The 17,627-nt window shown below is 36.6% G+C and overlaps 2 protein-coding genes across 2 annotated transcripts; one reads left to right on the top strand and one right to left on the bottom strand.

The window, feature by feature from the left end:
* Positions 1 to 262: 262 nt before the first annotated feature.
* On the top strand, positions 263 to 7,331 carry LOC135153904 (uncharacterized). The gene is made up of 5 exons (XM_064098723.1): positions 263 to 392; positions 2,140 to 2,264; positions 2,695 to 2,764; positions 3,224 to 3,404; positions 4,161 to 7,331. Exons 1-5 carry the CDS (start codon positions 263 to 265, stop codon positions 4,270 to 4,272), a joined length of 618 nt encoding a protein of 205 aa, XP_063954793.1. The 3' UTR covers positions 4,273 to 7,331.
* A 1,189-nt stretch (positions 7,332 to 8,520) lies between these two features.
* On the bottom strand, positions 8,521 to 16,195 carry LOC129258265 (uncharacterized). The gene is made up of 2 exons (XM_064099005.1): positions 15,816 to 16,195; positions 8,521 to 10,716 (listed from the first exon to the last, which is right to left on the bottom strand). The coding sequence occupies exons 1-2, from the start codon at positions 16,076 to 16,078 to the stop codon at positions 10,083 to 10,085; spliced, it is 897 nt and encodes a 298-aa protein (XP_063955075.1). The 5' UTR covers positions 16,079 to 16,195; the 3' UTR covers positions 8,521 to 10,082.
* Between the last annotated feature and the right edge of the window lie 1,432 nt (positions 16,196 to 17,627).

Genomic DNA, 17,627 nt, shown 5'->3' with positions numbered 1-17,627 from the left:
ATTATATAATTGATATTTTCGTTATACATAATGATTACTGTTACACTGTAAAAAATTGCTGTAATTTGTACGGTAAATTGATGTAAATTTTAACAGTAAGATACTGTAATGATGATTTTACAGTAATTTGCCGTATTATTCAGGCGGTTCACGGTAATTTACAGCAATCATTCGAGTTCTTTTTTTGGGAGATCAACTTTACAGTAATTTACTGTAATTGAGCACACGAAATGCATTCTGGGATACAACACGTCACACGCGCATGCGCCTCTTACTCGGCGCGGAGCATAAATTCTTGCAAAATTTCGAGTGTCAGATCGATAAGAAGTGCCGTCGGAACTGCTGTTGTTTTGAATTCAACTTTACGTCTCCGGTCAAGTACACATTCCCTGGTAAGTAGTGATATTTTCATCCTGTAGATCCTTCACATGTAGAAATGTTTTGTTGAACTGTTTTACATATAATGTAATCTTTCATGGAACTCTGACAGTCACCATCCTCACTTTTCGCGCTCTCTCTCTGTTGTCTATGAAGATGTATGTGTTAATGTGTGTTGTGCGGATGTTGTCTACGGAAGATGTGTACTGTGTAGATTTAGACTTATACCCTTTTTACACAGGATTTTCTTAACCCCGGACTATCGCTAACCCCGTACTATCCTTAACCCCGTACTATTTTTTTTCCTTTTCACACATGCCAAATTGTTATCGCTAACCCCGGATAAGGAATGCTTGCTTTTCACACACGAAACTCGCTAACCCCGGACTAGTGGTTTTTGTCGATCATTCGTAGTACAAGTACTTCACTCGTACCTTTTTACACACGCTAAAATTTCCTTAACCCCGTACTATATAGTGCGGGGTTAAGCTTAGCCCACTTTCGTTTTACACTAGCGATCTTAACCCCGTACTATCGCTCTTAGCACCGCAATTGCTGGGATAACCCTGCTTTTTTGCAGGGCCAAATAATCCCGTACTAAAGGTGGGGTTAGCCCACTTTGCAAAAATGCTGTGTAAAAAGAAAGTGGGCTAAGCTTAACCCCGTACTATAGGTGGGGCTAAATTGCCATTTAGCCCCACCTATAGTACGGGGTTAAGGAAATTTTAGCCTGTGTAAAAAGGGTATTAGAGTTGTGCGGGGTGTTGACTCAAATTTTGACTGTTTTTAACTTGCTAAAAAATAGTAAAGACCTATGCATAGAAATTTGGTATGTGTTGAAATTATCATTAAAATGCCTCTTAGCAATTCCATCATATCGACTAAATTTCATTACGCTACTTTTTGCTAGATCAGCTAGATAGATTGCATCGGATTCCGATGTCTGCACGCAGTTTAGCCATGCAACCCTGGCCATACTCGTACAGTACAGTCATATCATGCAGCGCAGCATGCAGTGCTAGTGCAGTGCTGTATGGTGCGAGCTAGCTAGCCAGCGCCAGCGCATGCATGCAGCGCGCGCTAGCGCTAGCGATATGGCAAGGAGTTCCGGCCGACCGTGGGCAATCGTCTGTTACAGTCTGGTCTTTTGCATTGTGACGTCATCACTGTTTGAAAGCGTGCGCGTGCATATAATTAGCCAAGGATGGGGAAGGGGGATACTCCCATGAATTCATTTGTGTCTTTTTCACAATGTAACACATATATATTTCCTTTGCTATTGCAGTTTTTACACTTTGATAATGGTAAACTTTTCTTGAAAATATAGACTTATCCATTTGTAAATATTTTTAAAGTTGATCACAAATAACACACAAACAATTTTTTTTTCCAACTCTATATTTCTACTTCTCGGTTCTCCACTTTTTTGTTTTGTCCTTTTCTTCCCGCTGCTTCTAATTATTCACCTCCTTTGTCTTCTTTCTTCACCAATTTCTTCTCCTTTGCCTTCCTTCTTGCCACCTCCCCTTTCCTTTTCTTTTTTTTTCATTTCCTCTTTTAATATTCTAATTAATTCTTATCTCTTCTTTTGGCTTCTCCTACTTCTCATATCTCTTCCATCTTGTCAAACTCTTTCTCATTTTGCTTCTTACTCATTCCATGTCTATCTTCTTGTCCCCTATCTCCCTCCCCTCCTGCCCAGGACCCTACTCATTCAACTTATTATTTTTTTCTATTTTTTCCCCCTCTCTCTTCCTCCAGTACTTCTCGTGGAAGCTGCGGCTGCAAAAGATGATGCAAACCTGCATGATGTAGCATCTGGTGTGCTGAGAGGGTTGCAGAGCCTGTTTAAAGAAGGGAATGACTCCCTTTTCCTCATCCGTGATGTAAGATTTAATAATTACTCTCCTGAAAAATGTTTTGCGCTATTAGTCCTGAGTGAAAAAGTTAGTATTTAATAATTGCTTTTGTATCGATGACTCTGGACTTTTCAAGACCCTTTGTGGAACCTTTCCTTAGATCTGTTTTTTTTTTCTTTTTTTTTCTTCAATTTTTAATTTTTTGTTGTGGGGGGGGGGGTGTTTTGTTGCTAAGGCACGCCCCCATTTGAAAAAAGAAATGAGAGAGATCACTTGCCCTTCCCCCTTCGAGGTGGTACATAATTGAAACTTAATTGATGATTATTTCTAGATTGTATTGGACCTTCACTCTTGGGGACTGCATGCTGTATGAAAATTAAAATCAATTAAATGACACTGAAGAGTTGAATCTTGTGTGTAATGGTAATGGAAACATGGGATTATCATATCTTTTCAGGTTACAGATACTGCTGAGGACATGGAGAAAGAGGGAGATGCATCTGATTCACCCAAACTCATAATCCAAGGTGCATGACAACTTCCAGTGTTTTTAATCAAACCTCTTAGAATAATATAATACAGACATTTAAAACATTCTCAGATTTAGGTTTAGACTAAATCTGTACAGACATGTACGTTTATTTTGTGTCAATTTTCTTAAACAGACTTGTATTTCATATGTACATCTTTCACTTTCAGCATTTCAGATTTGCCATGCTTGTAATTATATGCAGTCATTAACAAAAGAGACATGTGAATACTGCATGATCCCAGCCTTTAAAACTGGGCAAAAAACATAAATTATAGTTTTTCACTTTGTAACGCGTCCATAAGGGGGGGGGGGGGAATCAGGACAATTGGAAATAAATAACTGAATTTTACTCTAGTGAATTTGTACCAGAGATTTTCCCATCAGCTAGTGTTAAGACAAATTATAGAAAATGAAGCTCATAACGATTAAATCTTAACATTATTTTGTTTGATAGGAGATCCATTTGACTCGGCCAAGTCCCAGTGGATGGTCATGGTTGAAAGCAGAGTTATTGGCCATTCATCATCAACAACTGAAGGCTTTCTTTGTGGGGTGGCATACCTTTTTGCCACCTATTACAACCTCAATTTGGAATATCCAAGCACGGCTGCAGCAACACTGGAGTTCATTCAGAGGTACAATATGGCATGCAAAATATCGGACCATTTTCTGGAACTGACATAAGTCCAATTTCATGGACATCCTAGCTAAATGGAATTTCAGTCTGAAAAATAACTTGATTTTAAAAAATGTGGAAAAATAAAGAAAAATATTGGTGAAGGTTTGAAGAAAATCCGTCAAAATTTTTTGTTAGAGTTGTGAATATTTCAAGTTATGATGTTGTGACGTCACATCCGAGCAGCTCATAAATTTAAGCATTTTGATTCTAGAACATACTTTCTTATCTGATAAATAGGCTTTTTATTAATGTGCTACTGCTTTGCGACTTGATGGAGCGAGCAACATCCGACTGTTGCCTTGCCTTAGAAAACAAAGACATTCTTCACAGTACTTCTGCATTTATTTGGGAGCCAAATATGATTTCCATTGCAAGTGTCACGTTTTGAAAGTAAGCAAACCCAGCAGTACTGTGGGGAACTCCAAAATTTCAAGAACTTATTAGCGACTAGCACACTAACATCTGGTGTATTTTGGTGCAGGTTAATGATTACGTACTTGAGTAGAGAAGAGTGTGTCTCTGTACTAACAATAGAAAAAAGTGATTTAAAAAGTATTCTTTTTTAAGTAAAGCTGGCTTGATGGAGCCATCTATAATTACTGTTTGATAAATTTCATTTTAGGTTTGTCAATTTATTTTGACTCCCTCAGTTTTCATTTGATTGTTTTTATTTATTTTTTTTCTGTAATATCTTTTTCTCCCTGTCTCTCAGATGTCTCCTCGGAATAAGCCCTGATGGGTCGAAGTGCCATGCGTCGAAGAGTCACTGCAACGCGAAAGTAGTGTCATTTGTGCGTCGGTTTGCTGATTTCCAGTGGCTTTAATTTCCTGATTTGTACATTTTACCCCATCATCTAAAAACATGTGATTTTATATATCACCCAATAATACTATGTTCGCTTGGTCACCATCATCTTGAATAATTGGTTGAGCTTTGTCTGACCAAGCAACTACAGAGTTTATGCCCAATATTGCATAACATGAGAAACTTGCTGAAATAGATTGTCGACATGCTAGTTATGAGAGAACATTCATTTGAATATGCTATTAAGTTGACATTGCCCACAACTTTATTTTAGCCGTTTCTCAAATCCAGGTCAAGTAAGAGTGGGGGAGGGGTAAAATTCATATAGAAATTGTAAATGTAAAGGGGTTTCATACTTGGAAAAATAAAGTTAAGAATATCTCCTTACAACCGAATTTGAACCATACAAAAACATAGATATATGGCACTACACACTGTTTGTATGCCTCCGCCCACCAAAGGTGGTGTCGGAGGCATTATGTTTTTGTGTTGTCCGTCGGTCCGTCTGTCCCACTTTCGTTCTCGCGATAACTTAAAAACCGGTCAACAGGTCAACTTCATACTTTTTGACTTGAGGATACATATCTGGGCGACAATGAGCTGATAAGTGTTTGGGTCCAAAGGTCAAAGGTCATAGAATTCACTAAAATACATAAGAAATAGACCATTCTTACAATAACTCCAAAACCCTTTGATAGATCAACTTCAAACTTGTCTCGTGTGTATATGTTAAAGTAACAATGATCTGTTCAGATTTTGGGGTCTCAAGGTCAAAAGTCAAGGTCATTGAATACAATAAAGTACATATAACATATACCGTTCTCGCAATAACTCCAAACCATTTGACGAATCAACTTCAAACTTCGCTCATTTGTGCATATACAAGTGACAATGATCTATTAAGATTTTGGGTCTGAAAGTCAAATCTCAAGCTCTCTGGATTCAATCAAATGCATATATTTGCTTTTTTGAGAAACAGTTATCTGACTAGATTTTGAAGTCACAAGATCAAAGGTCTTGAGGGTTTTTTTTTTCTTTATGGAAATAAAAACTAGGAAATATATTTCTGGTATGGCAGTAGCGGAGGCATCTATTTCCAACATTCGTTGTCGAAAATTCATCTTTAGTTAGGATTAACATTGCTGTAAATCATTTTCGATTTCAACATTGTGCTACATTATATATATATGTATATATATATACTGCGTAGTAAGCGCTTGGTCATCAAGATGTTGACAAATATTGCAATAAGCTGTTTACTGAGAACGATGTAAACTTCTGTAATGTATGTGGCTTTAACACAGCCTACCAAGGTGGAGTGAGATTATTATTATATTATTATTACATGAATGACACAGTGATCTCCATTATTGCATATCATGCATGGCTGACTGTTAGCCATTTTTGTAAAGAGGACCAAATTATATCAAGAAATTCAGGAAATCTTAAGGTGATGTAGCAATTTTTTGTTTTCTTATAGTCAGAAAAGGATATTAAATGTATCAGAAATTCCTCAAATGAAAAAGCATGTGACATTTTGATTACATTTCAAGAGTTTCTCAAAATAGCAGATTTGCATGATGTAGTACAGAAAAATTTGAAAATTGTAGATACTTCTCACAGATTGACATTTTTCTTCATTATGATTACTGAGGATTTACTACATTGTATTTTGTTGTTCACAGAATTATAAAATTTTCATACTTTCACTTTCGCAGCTGTTCAAGTGTCACAGTACAAACATTACTTTGGCAAAATTGGAGGTCATATTTGTACATGTTTGTTCGTCAAATATTCATGTAAATATTAAGTATTTGCAATGGTAGCAATACTCTCATTCGGGTTCTTTCTTGCCAGTTTCAATATCAAATTGATAGTACTGTTATAAGAAACTTTATTTGTGAGGAATATTGTATGCAATGTAATATTATTGTCACAATTTAATGTATTCATGGCAGTTAATGTATTTGTATGCTTGTAATATAAATTATTGGTTCAGTGTGTGTTTAGGACTATTCATTATTTTGATATAGGATTGAATAAGGTTTTCTGTCTTAATAAGATTTTTGGGAATATGTATATATAAGAAGTTGACATACACTTAATTTTTTATCAATTAATAGTATACATGTAAAATTACTCATAAGTGAGAAGTTTCACTTAAAAATTCAGTTTTCTTCTGGTAGAAGCATTGTCGTCAGGTTACCATGGAGTAAGCATTTTGCGTGTTACTACGGATATGTGGATGTAAGAGATAGAGAGTCTGTGTGTGTGTGCGTGTGTGCGTGTGTATGTTCATCCAGTGTTCATCCAAGGTCAGCTGAGACAAGCCCTCCTAGAAGGAAGTTCACTTTAGTCAGATTTGTTTTCTTAAAGAAATTGAAAGTTTGCCATTATTTCAGGCAGTAGTTGCATAAGTGAAAAATTGCTTTCACTTGTAATTGATTCTAATGGGTTATGACTGAATATTTGAATGATTATGGTACCCTTCATGTAAATGGATTGCTTTAAAACACACCTGTTCATTAATGTACTCTCATTTAATATACAGTGGCCTGAAAGTTTGTGTAAGGTTAGCAATTACAACTACTTTAATGCATGCAAGGTGAATTTTACTTGTTGAATAGATTTATTTACAAAATTTTTAAGTCAACTGAATTGCAAACAGCAGATAAAGTAACACCAACCAAATTTTATGGTTCTTCTTACAACCTTTGTTGCTTGCTCTGACAGGTCCAACAAATACATAAAGAGTTTATGCATGCAAAAAGGATGCCACTTATTGTAATACCATTCAGTACATGGTAATTACCTATTACCAAATCCAGAGGAACAAAGTATTCATGAAATTTGACTACATTAGTGAACAGGTCTGTAATGAACATCAGCATTCTTAGGACATTTCTGTGTACATAGTTTCTGTATAATTGTCATCTTTGAAATTTGATTATGCAACACATTCTACTTGCCAGCATTTTGCCCATGATCCTTACAAAAATTGTACTGTTTGTGAAATATGGCATTGTCAGTTCTACTGCATGTTAATGCAATAAAGACTTTTCAAAGTTTCATTCAAAAGTTTTACTCAAGTGTATTTTTGTCATTGGAAGTTGTGCCAATTACAGTAAAACATACTGTAAATGGGGTCAATTTACAGTAAATTACTGTAGGGAGTGTACAGTACTGGGGGTAAATTGGGAAGGTGTACAGCATTTTACTGTAGGAAGTGTACAGTACCTCACTGTAATGCAAGGGAAATTTACAGTAGTTTACTGTAATTTAACCAAATTTACAGTAGCAACAATTCAAAAATTTGGTAAATTTTACAGTAAGCTACAGCACTTTTCACGGTATTTTCCTGTAGCTAGTTCAAATTTACAGTAATTTACTGTAGGACGAAACTACAGTAGCTTACTGTAAAATAAAAATTACAGTAAATTACCGTGCAGCAGAGTTGCCAGTAATTTACTGTAAAATCTACAGTAAACTTTTTACAGTGTAGACTCCATCTGTTTACTCATTTCCCCTGAAAAAAAATGATTTATTTGAAATTATTTGAATATAACCAAAAGGTTTTCAAATAAATGATAAATATTGGAATATAAAACATTCAGTGTCGTCAGTTTGTTTTATTTTGAGAAAGTTTCTAACATTGATTGAAGAGCCTGAGTATGCAATTGAAAGAATGTGGAAAAATATTATGAGGAGAGAGAGAAATATTCTTGCAAATGTATCTTCAATGATATAATTGCATATTACTGTTTGCTATCTGTATTGTCGTTATCCCAAATCTCTTATCTTATTATACCACGTTTTTTGCCAATATAAGCGTAGAAAGCGTCAGATCATGCTAATGTAAGAGAAAAAAAAAACTTTGGTATTCATTGATAGATAGGATAACAAGGCGTAATGATGGGGAAAAACACCGTAAATGTTATGATTAAAAATAGGAATTTCATTTTCTTCCTTCCCGCACCCTCTCTCTTTCTATCAATTTCTTCCTTCCCGCCCTCTATCTTTCTATCAATTTCTTCCTTCCCACACCCTCTATCTTTCAATCAATTTCTTCCTTCCCGCCCTATATTTTTCTATCAATTTCTTCCTTCCCGCCCTCTATCTTTCTATCAATTTCTTCCTTCCCGCCCTCTATTTTTCTATCAATTTCTTCCATCCCGCCCTATATCTTTCTATCAATTTCTTCCTTCCCACCCTCTATATATTTATATCAATTTCTTCCTTCCCCTCTTTATCTTTCTATCATTTTCTTACTTCCCGTCCTTCATCTTTCTATCAATTTCTTCCTTCCCGCCCTCTATATATTTCTATCCATTTCTTCCTTTCCCTCTTTATCTTTACATAACTTTCTTATTTCCCGCCCTCTATCTTTCTTTCAATTTCTTTCTTCCCGCACCCTCTATCTTTCTATCAATTTCATCCTTCCCCCTCTATCTTTCTATCCTTTTCTAACTTCCCGTCCTCCATCTTTCTATCAATTTCTTCCTTCCCACCCTGTATATATTTCTATCAATTTCTTCCTTCCCATCCTTTATCTTTCTATAATTTTCTTATTTCCCGCCCTCTATCTTTTTTTCAAATTTTTTCACTAAGTCCAAATATAGAACGAACTGTATTAGACAAAATGGCTATTGGACCAACTAGTTATTAGATGAAATTGTGAGTGGACGAAATGGCACTTAGACCATGTGGTGAGTTGACGAATTGATGGTATACCAAATTTTACTCAATTCAAGTAATCATTTCTTTTCTTCCGATCGACATCACACAGGTTACTTCCAATTTACGTATGCAAAAGATAGTAGACGAGTTGGTAATGGACGAAATGGCACTACACCAATTAAAAAATAAACCGTCACTGGACCATTAAAACGATCCCTTCCACCTCCTCTTAAAATCACCCTTGCTGAGTATTCTATACATTATTTTATCATTCTCATTCCAAAATAAATTCACAAATATAAGTCTTGCAACTTTAATACAAAGAAAAACACCTTGCCATATTCAAGTATGGTCTGTTTTTATTTATTATTTTCTTGCTGTTCACCGATTAAAGCGTTCATTATCTATACGCTTAATATTTTGTAAGGTCATCTGTTGGCGAAAATACAAAACTGTGCTTATCATACAACCTGTAAGAGATTGTACGAATTTTCTATTAGACTACAAAAATGTACAATTTCAAATGAGACTGATAATCAATATAATAGTCACCTTTTAAGAAATGTTGAAAATCAATTTTTACAGGTGATCTGCGGTTACAAGATTCAAAAATAAGAAAACAGATCTGTTAAGTAAACCTCAGTTTCGTAGTACTCTGATATACCCCCCCCCCCAAAAAAAAAGGAAATGTGACCTGAAAGCATAACAATATATGGTAAAACACATTCAGTTATCACATTTTAGAGCATGATTCAGTGTCTTTTTTATGTAATTTTTGGTAACAGTTTTCATTTTTTAACGATTAAATCGTGCCGAAAATGCAACATTTAGCCCCAAAAAAATATCAAAAGAAAATAGGCAAACAATTAAACAAAAATTGCCAACACACATAATAAAGTAAATAGTGCATTGGGTAGGACGTGAAACCATGTAGGCCAACATTGGATAACTGGTTTCACCTAGTGCAATATGTATAGGGGACCATCCCATTATCTTTCAAACCATCTTAATTACATCATTGTGATATTTTTGATAGTGTAGACCTACTCCTCATTGGGGACGCTGCAAATTAACAAAGGAAGAAAGAAAACGAGTAAATGTTGCCGCATGCACTAGCTCTCTTAATTTGTATAGAGCAGGAACAAGGCATTTTCAAGAGACTTGCATTCTCTCCCTGTACATCTCATGGTAAAATGGATTGGAATACTCCACACATTGGATGACGTCATCTGTCAGCTGATCACGTGGTAATGGTCCCTTTTCGGAAGGCGCCATGAAATGTGTGCTGCTGAATGCCGTCTTATACATCACAGAGAACAACTTGAAGAGGTTTTCGCCAGCCGTCACGAAGTTCTCCGGGAACTCGTGACTCGGCGACCACAGCAGAAGGTCATCACTGTAGGGGAATCCAACAGCTTCACAGAATCGTTTCAAGATCCCTTGCGGGTTCCTGGCTAGATCGTAAGCGTCAATGATGATTGGGTTGGGGTCGAGATTTTCTTTAACATAATTCCAAAACCGATGCTGTTCCTTGTACCACGACATCGGCTGTATTTGTGCTTTATCGTCGCGTATGACGTCGACATCATCTTCATTAATATTAAACATTCCCAATGCCATCAGTCCTTTCCGGAAAGACGTGTAGACCTTCGTTGGTTCTCTAATAAGGAAGACGTGCTTGAAGCCTTCAGGAAGGTACTCTAGGATGTAATCGGTAAAGGCCATCTCCTTTATAAAGACGAACCTACTCTTGGTGGTCTCCAAATCACGTTTGATTTCACAACATCTGAAAAACATAAAGCTTGTGGTAATGAGAATCGGCCTCCAATTTTCATATATTGAGAAAACAGAACATGTTGGTCTAGTATGACTCTCTGGGGAGTTTTCGCATTAACTACGGGAAAATCTATACAACACATCGAATTCTATATTTTGAAAATGCAATAAAATTCACATTGGAGAGCCGAGAGGCCTTATTCAAAAGTTTGTGGACTGGGACAACAGATCATCATCCAAAGATTTGCACCAAACGAACAATTGCAAATATGTCCAGGGTCATAACCCTCTCAGCTGTCCATTGTGATTTTTTTGTATTTTCAAAGGAATTGATGCGATTTGGAGAGTTTCCCCGTAGTAAATGCGAACAGTTCGGATTGACGTAAATCCCGGGAAATATGGCACTTCATGTACAAATCCAATGCAAATGTTTGTTTTTTTTCCTTAGGTTGTATAGTCGGGTAGATATGATCAGAATTATTGCATGACCGTCAAGTTGGGTATATATGCAATTTTTTTTTTGCTGAAAGTTGTAGTGTGGGGTGTCTACTTCAAGAATCCGACGGGTGCCACTTGGGCACCCTTGGGCATTTGTTTTTAATTTACGTCATAGGCCACGCCCACTTTTTTACATACCTCTTACATATGACTTTCATATTTCACGTTAAAAAACACGTCATGCTTGGTATCAAATTAAAGCTAATGACAAAAATATGGATCACTGAGCATTTTGATAACACCAATGTCAGTTAAGGGTCATTTAAGGTCATAAAAGGTCAAATTGCATTAAAAATGTAAGTAATACATATAAGGCGAAAAATGTAATGTTTTAAATTCAAATAAGTTAGGAATTATGTGCATTTTGTACAGAAAGTTAAGTTGAGGGTGCACATATTAAGAATCCGATGGATGCGAACTTGGCATCTTAAGGAATTTTACTTTTCTGGCGTCATAAACAACACAAACTTTCTTACATTCCTGTAAATTACTACTTTTCTATTGAGCGGAATAAACATATCATGTGTGATATCTAATTAGTACAAATGCAAAATCAAATTCACATATTTGAATCACAAGGCATTTAGAACGCATTCACGGCAATTAAAGGTCATTTAAGGTCATGAAAGGTCAAATTGGGTCACAAATTTAAGCATTGCAACATAATGTGTATTTGAGTTTTGTAACATATAATGCGGACTATCTCATGAATTGAATACAAACAAGCTGGGTATCATATGTATTTTGGGCTTTAGGTTATGTTGAGGATCTGTATTTTCAGAATCTGACAGGGGCTACTTTGGTAGCCTTGGGGCAACGTCATTTTTCTGACGTCATAAACCACACCATCCTTTTCACATAGGACAACCTCTTAATTATGACTTATCTATGATCTAGTGTATGGAATAAACACATCATGTTTGGTATCAAATGAAAGTTTGTGGAAAATGGAATGTACTTTTTATACAGAAATAAAACACTTTGTGTCATAACCAAGTGCGGGTAGGCCTAATGTCCTGTTCCACATACTATCAGTTATCTTCTGAAGATGTCATGGGAGTAGAAGCATATATAATTTTTCTCTGACGACACTGATTTTTCTGTTCTACCAGACTGTTCTGCTTTTAGGGTTTACAAGCCTTTTGCATTCTGATGGAAAGGTAATCGATATGTATGGTATTGAATCTAGGAGAAAAAAGCTGGCTGTGCACAATTCCTTTCATTAGGGTGGGATACCATGTTGTATTATTTGGCAAGGGAAATACTTTCACTCTGAACTTACTGCTTATACTCTACAGAGCCTGATGTAAAAGAAGTGGACATGAATCAGGATCAATTAAAGCTGTAGTATTCAAACTTTATCTCTTTCTTAACAAATAATAAATGTAAAGATTGAGAGCCTACCCCAACTGAAAAGTCAGCAAAAGAGCATGTCAAATGTGCTCTTCTCCAGGATCTTCATCCGGAGAAAATCATTTCCGGAAAATTCCCCTCAACCATGGGCGGAAATCCCAGGGGGGACGTGTCCTCCCTACTAAAAATAGTAGGGGGGCACAATATCAAATGTCCCCCCTACTAATGTTGGTATTTTATGATGGTACATAATACATCATCCTAAATCGAAATAAAACATGTATTTTGGGACGAGATGACCTTACTTTGGCGATGATAACCTTTTTTTTTTGCTTGTCAAATTTTCCCGCCCTTTGTCCCCATAGGCGGATCCTCTTGGCGGAGAAAAAAAAGAAAAAAAGGGAAAGAAAGAAGGGAAAAAGGAGGGAAAAGAGAGGAGAAAAAGAAGAGAAGGACGACGAGTGCATAAAATAAGATGAGGGGAAGACTTGGAAAATAAAAAAGAATATTTCGTGCCACTATATCAAATTTTCGCTCGCGCTTCGCGCTCGCATTGCCTGTTAGGTGATTTATATATATTGTTCAATATAGAGTTCGAATATCAAGTTTAGAAGTCAATATACAAAACATATTTCACCTGGGAAATCGAACTTTCATTATTTTGTGTAATTTACAAATTGGTTTTTAAAAAGTGCTCTGTAAAAATGTCAGTTTTATGGTCTGAATGTTAACATTTGCTGCTTGCGCTGCGCGCTCGCAAATTTTGATTTATCAGGTACCCATTATTTTCGTGTATTCCATAAAGTTTTCAAAATATCCCTTTTTAGGTCTGATTGTCAAGACCGACGTATCAGCTAGCGCGCTGCACGCTCGCATTTTGATTGGCGAGTTATATAAATGTTTCGATATTGATTATACAACAAACTACTTAAAATCCCCTTTTCATGACTGTTTATCAAAAATTACAGCTCGCGATTTGCGCTCGCATTAATGATTAAAAATATATTAACTGATGCATCCTATTCATAATCACAAAAGTGAAACGTCCAGTTTTTAAGGCTATAATATCATCAGATTTCGCGCCCTCATTAGGAATTAATAAATGTGATATCAATTTAATAATTAAATTGTCCCTTTTGTTTCATCTCGCGCTTAGCAAGAGGAATAGGAAGATAGTCATCATTTTCATTTGATGGCATGTCGTAAGGATGTCCCGGTCCTATGTCAAAACTCAAAGTAATAATAATATCAGCTCTTTTTTAAGTGCGATCCATATCCACCTTACAATTTTTCTACAAAGTGCTTAAAATATAAAGCTGAAATTTACTCTTTTTTCAGATCGGAATATCAAAGTTTAATGATTTTCATGATTAAAGTTGTATTTAGAATGCCTAGATTATAGGTCTAAATATGAAACACGCTCACGCATGTTTATTCAGATACTCAACTTGTTCTCTAATTTAAATCATTATCCAGTTTCAGATCACAATATCAACATTTTTCTGCTCGCGCTTTGTGCTCGCATTATTATTGTAGGAAGACCCCATATTACTCATCCTTTTGATAGTGATTTACAAAACATTAACAGAGTGGTCCACATTTAGGTCTATATCTCGATTTTTTTTTCTGCTCGCGCTTCGCGATCGCATCAATCGTTAAATTATATAGCTATCCTGTTCACGATTACAAAAACTGATTAAAATTTTCCATTCTTTCTTTAGAAAGTTCAAAATTTTTCAGCTCGCACTTCGCGCTCGCATTTTTTGATTGTTGAAATATGTAACGCCTTCATGGCTAAGTGCAAGCAGTCTTTAACAGGTACCTTTTCAACAGGTACCAGTTCAAAACGTATATACAAATTTTCTGCTCGAGCTTTGCGCTCGCATTATCAATACTCATCCTTTTCAGGATTTACAAAACATGAATAGAGTGTCTCGTTCAGTAAATATTATAGGACTAAATCTAGAAATTTTCCGCTCGCGCTTCGCGCTCGCATTAATTGTTTTTTCATATACCTATTCTGCTTGAGTTACAAAAATTGCTTAGAATTTCTATTTCTTTAGGTGAAAATGTCAAAAAATTTAGCTCGCGCTTTGCGCTCGCATTTGATTGTTAAATGATATTTTAACAGGTATCTTTTTCATCAGTTTATTTCTGCTTGCGCTTTGCCTTCGTAGTAATTATTCAGTTGCATACACATCTTTTTCAGGATAACAAACATTGCCCAGAATCAGTTCAAATTTTAGGAAAAAATACATAAAATTTCCAAAAAAATTAGCTCGCGCTCGCATCATATAAATAAGGATTATGATATTATATATTAATTTATAAGAATAAAGCTAAGAATTAATGAGGACTACCCCTTCAAAGAAACAAACAAAAATCATCTTCGAGCTGCCGATCGGGGAAAATATGGCTGAAACAAATCCCCCCCCCCCCCTATTGGCGAAGGCTGGATCCGCCCCTGTGTCCCCCCTACCTTTTGGGAGAGATTTCCGCCCCTGCCTGCAACTAACATTTTATTTATGGATTGGAAGCATATTAAGTTAGAAGGGCATTCCTGTACCTGTTCATAGCACAGTGGATACTCCCATCATGAAATTGTCAGAACTTGTTCCATGTGGATTAATATCGGGGCCACCGTGCATATTCTAGGGCTAGCGTTTGTCACTTTGGTGTATCGTATTGTGCCATTCTAAACACAATTATTAATGAACATGCAATCGAGATTGAAGAGGGGCAAATCAGTCTGGAAGAGGATTAAGCAAGTTCAGAGTGGAAGTCTTTTCCTTGCCAGATTGACACAATATGTTATCCCAACCTAAATATTGTCTGTGGACAGTCAGATTTTTTTTTTCTTAGTTATAATACCAAAACTTTTATATCGATCACTTTTACATCAGTATGCAGAAGACTTGTAAACCCTAAAATGAGAACGGTCTGATAGAACACAAATGTCAGTGTTGTCAGAGAAAATTATTGAAATTATGCTTTACTCCCACGACATCTTCGGAAGATATCATTTGTTAGTTGTTATCAAATTTTGATGAAATTTCCAGCGTTTTGCTTTGTGAATTTTCCTTTATTTATTTAGATACAAATGTCTTCAACCTGGAGTATCCTTTAATAATATCTGATAGGTATCTCGATTTTAATACGCCGTATATAATTTTTTTCCCCCGAAACATTAGCAAGATCGAAAAGGATAACTATAAGGAGTCGTATTAAGGCATCCTAATTCCTCAACGCAATACTCACGAAATTCTTTTTGGTATCAAAGTGCTATTGGTTTCCTTCTTAAACACCTCTACGACTTCTGCGTACACCGCCTCGTTCCCTTCAAGTTTCTTCGGCAGGTCACGCCCGGTCGCTGATTTGAAAATGCCATTAGCTGCTTTAGAATAGGAATAAAGCTCTAGATAGACTTCAATCCCGTCAATGGCACTGATGCATTTTGTAAAAACCGTCGACATCGTTCGAGGCACTCCCCACAAAGCTACTTTGACTTGCTTGTCCGCCATGATCTTAAAAGTTTATGAACACTTTTAATTGAAAAAAAATAGATTTTGCATGGATGAACAAATGATTTAGCACTATAGGCCTATATTCAGGGATACATACATTGTCAACATACATGTAGGGAGGCTTGTATAAATATTTATTCCTCAATAATCATGTTTATGTTCAATGGTCAAATACTAGATATATAAAACTTTGGACTGTACGTATATCATTATGATGTACGCGTTATTTTTTGTTTATCTTTGTATATCAAGAAAACCCATACAGAATTTTAAAGAAAATTGCCCCCCCCCCCCCTCTTCCCTTTTCATGTGTCTTTATTAATTTTTCTCGGATTAAATCCATATTTATCAGGAAACCACCAACCACAAGTTTTGCTCAGTTGTCAATGTATCCATGTTCAAATACCAATAAAAACTAAACGAGATCTTGGTTTATCATTAAAAGACAAACAAGAGAAAGAAGGGGACGATTGGGTAAAGATGGGGGGGGGGGGCTGGCCAAATTAACTAGGTTTAATTCGTTTTAACACCAGGCCATTTAAATCCGGGAAGCTTAATTAGTATCCGGGAACGCTATGACCCTCTCCACTTCACTATCAAAGGATTTACTTACTACTAAATGAAAAACGGAGGTGATCCGAGCAGTCGATTATTAAACAAAGGCAGTTGTTCTGAACGTATAATACGCGTAGCGTTAAGGAAACAAAAATAACAATTGACCAATCAATAATGGTCATCTGGTTTAGACATGGTTAAATGGCAGATCAGCGAATGGCCTGCGCCCAATAAATAGCAAGAGCAACCGTCGAAAATTCTCAGTCAACTTTTCTTCACCGTTCAATCTCACTCTCGCCTGACGACACCCAAACCAACTCGTGAACTTGCGATCAAGATGGCTCGTCGTATCGTGCTAGCTCGAAGAACCGAAGCAAAGAAGCAAGCGAACCCATCCACCATCCCGGGGATGGGCAGTGCACCCATTGCTAAACCTCCAAGTGGTGATCAAGGAGAAATCCAACAAACCAATACCCAAGCAACAACGGTGCCAGTTCATCTCAAGAATGCATCGAAGCCGTTGCAGATCAGCTATAGTACTCCTGCATGCAGATATTAATTACTTCTCTGTGTCTGAGAAAAACGGCTCTTTTCAGAGCCACCATTAATACAAGAAAGAATGTTGTGATTTCAAATTTTGCCTAATGATGTCACATTAGCCCCGCCGATTTTTCGGGGAGAAATAAGCTTTATTAGCCCATCTAAATTTGTACGCAATTATCATAACGTTCCACCTCCGCGACAAGAAGTGCTTATCTTGCCGTATCGACTCATAAATGGTTGTACGCTGACCTGCCAAGACGTTATCTTGCCATGCCGACTTGATATCCTTATCATGTGGGCATCCCGAGATAACGTTACTCTCCTCAGTTTGCACGCAAGTTTTAACCCTATCTAGGCCGGTGTATTTTGGGATTTCATTTTGGGGCCTCCCAGCCCCCCCCCCCCCCCCCCCCCTCTGAGATCTCGGCCATTGACCGCGTGCTCGCGC

The sequence above is a fragment of the Lytechinus pictus genome, chromosome 4, assembly GCF_037042905.1.
Source record: "Lytechinus pictus isolate F3 Inbred chromosome 4, Lp3.0, whole genome shotgun sequence".
Classification (NCBI taxonomy): domain Eukaryota; kingdom Metazoa; phylum Echinodermata; class Echinoidea; order Temnopleuroida; family Toxopneustidae; genus Lytechinus; species Lytechinus pictus.
This window is presented reverse-complemented; position numbering and strand designations above follow the sequence as displayed.

Excerpts from the sequence above, each read along its gene's own strand:
- LOC129258265 (XM_064099005.1), bottom strand. The coding sequence starts at position 16,078 with ATGGCGGACAAGCAAGTCAAAGTAGCTTTGTGGGGAGTGCCTCGAACG. Across the intron at positions 10,717-15,815 it reads TTGATACCAAAAAGAATTTC|ATGTTGTGAAATCAAACGTG; the intron begins GTGAGTATTGCG and ends TATGTTTTTCAG.
- LOC135153904 (XM_064098723.1), top strand. The coding sequence starts at position 263 with ATGCGCCTCTTACTCGGCGCGGAGCATAAATTCTTGCAAAATTTCGAG. Across the intron at positions 393-2,139 it reads GGTCAAGTACACATTCCCTG|TACTTCTCGTGGAAGCTGCG; the intron begins GTAAGTAGTGAT and ends CTCTTCCTCCAG. Across the intron at positions 2,765-3,223 it reads ACCCAAACTCATAATCCAAG|GAGATCCATTTGACTCGGCC; the intron begins GTGCATGACAAC and ends TTTGTTTGATAG.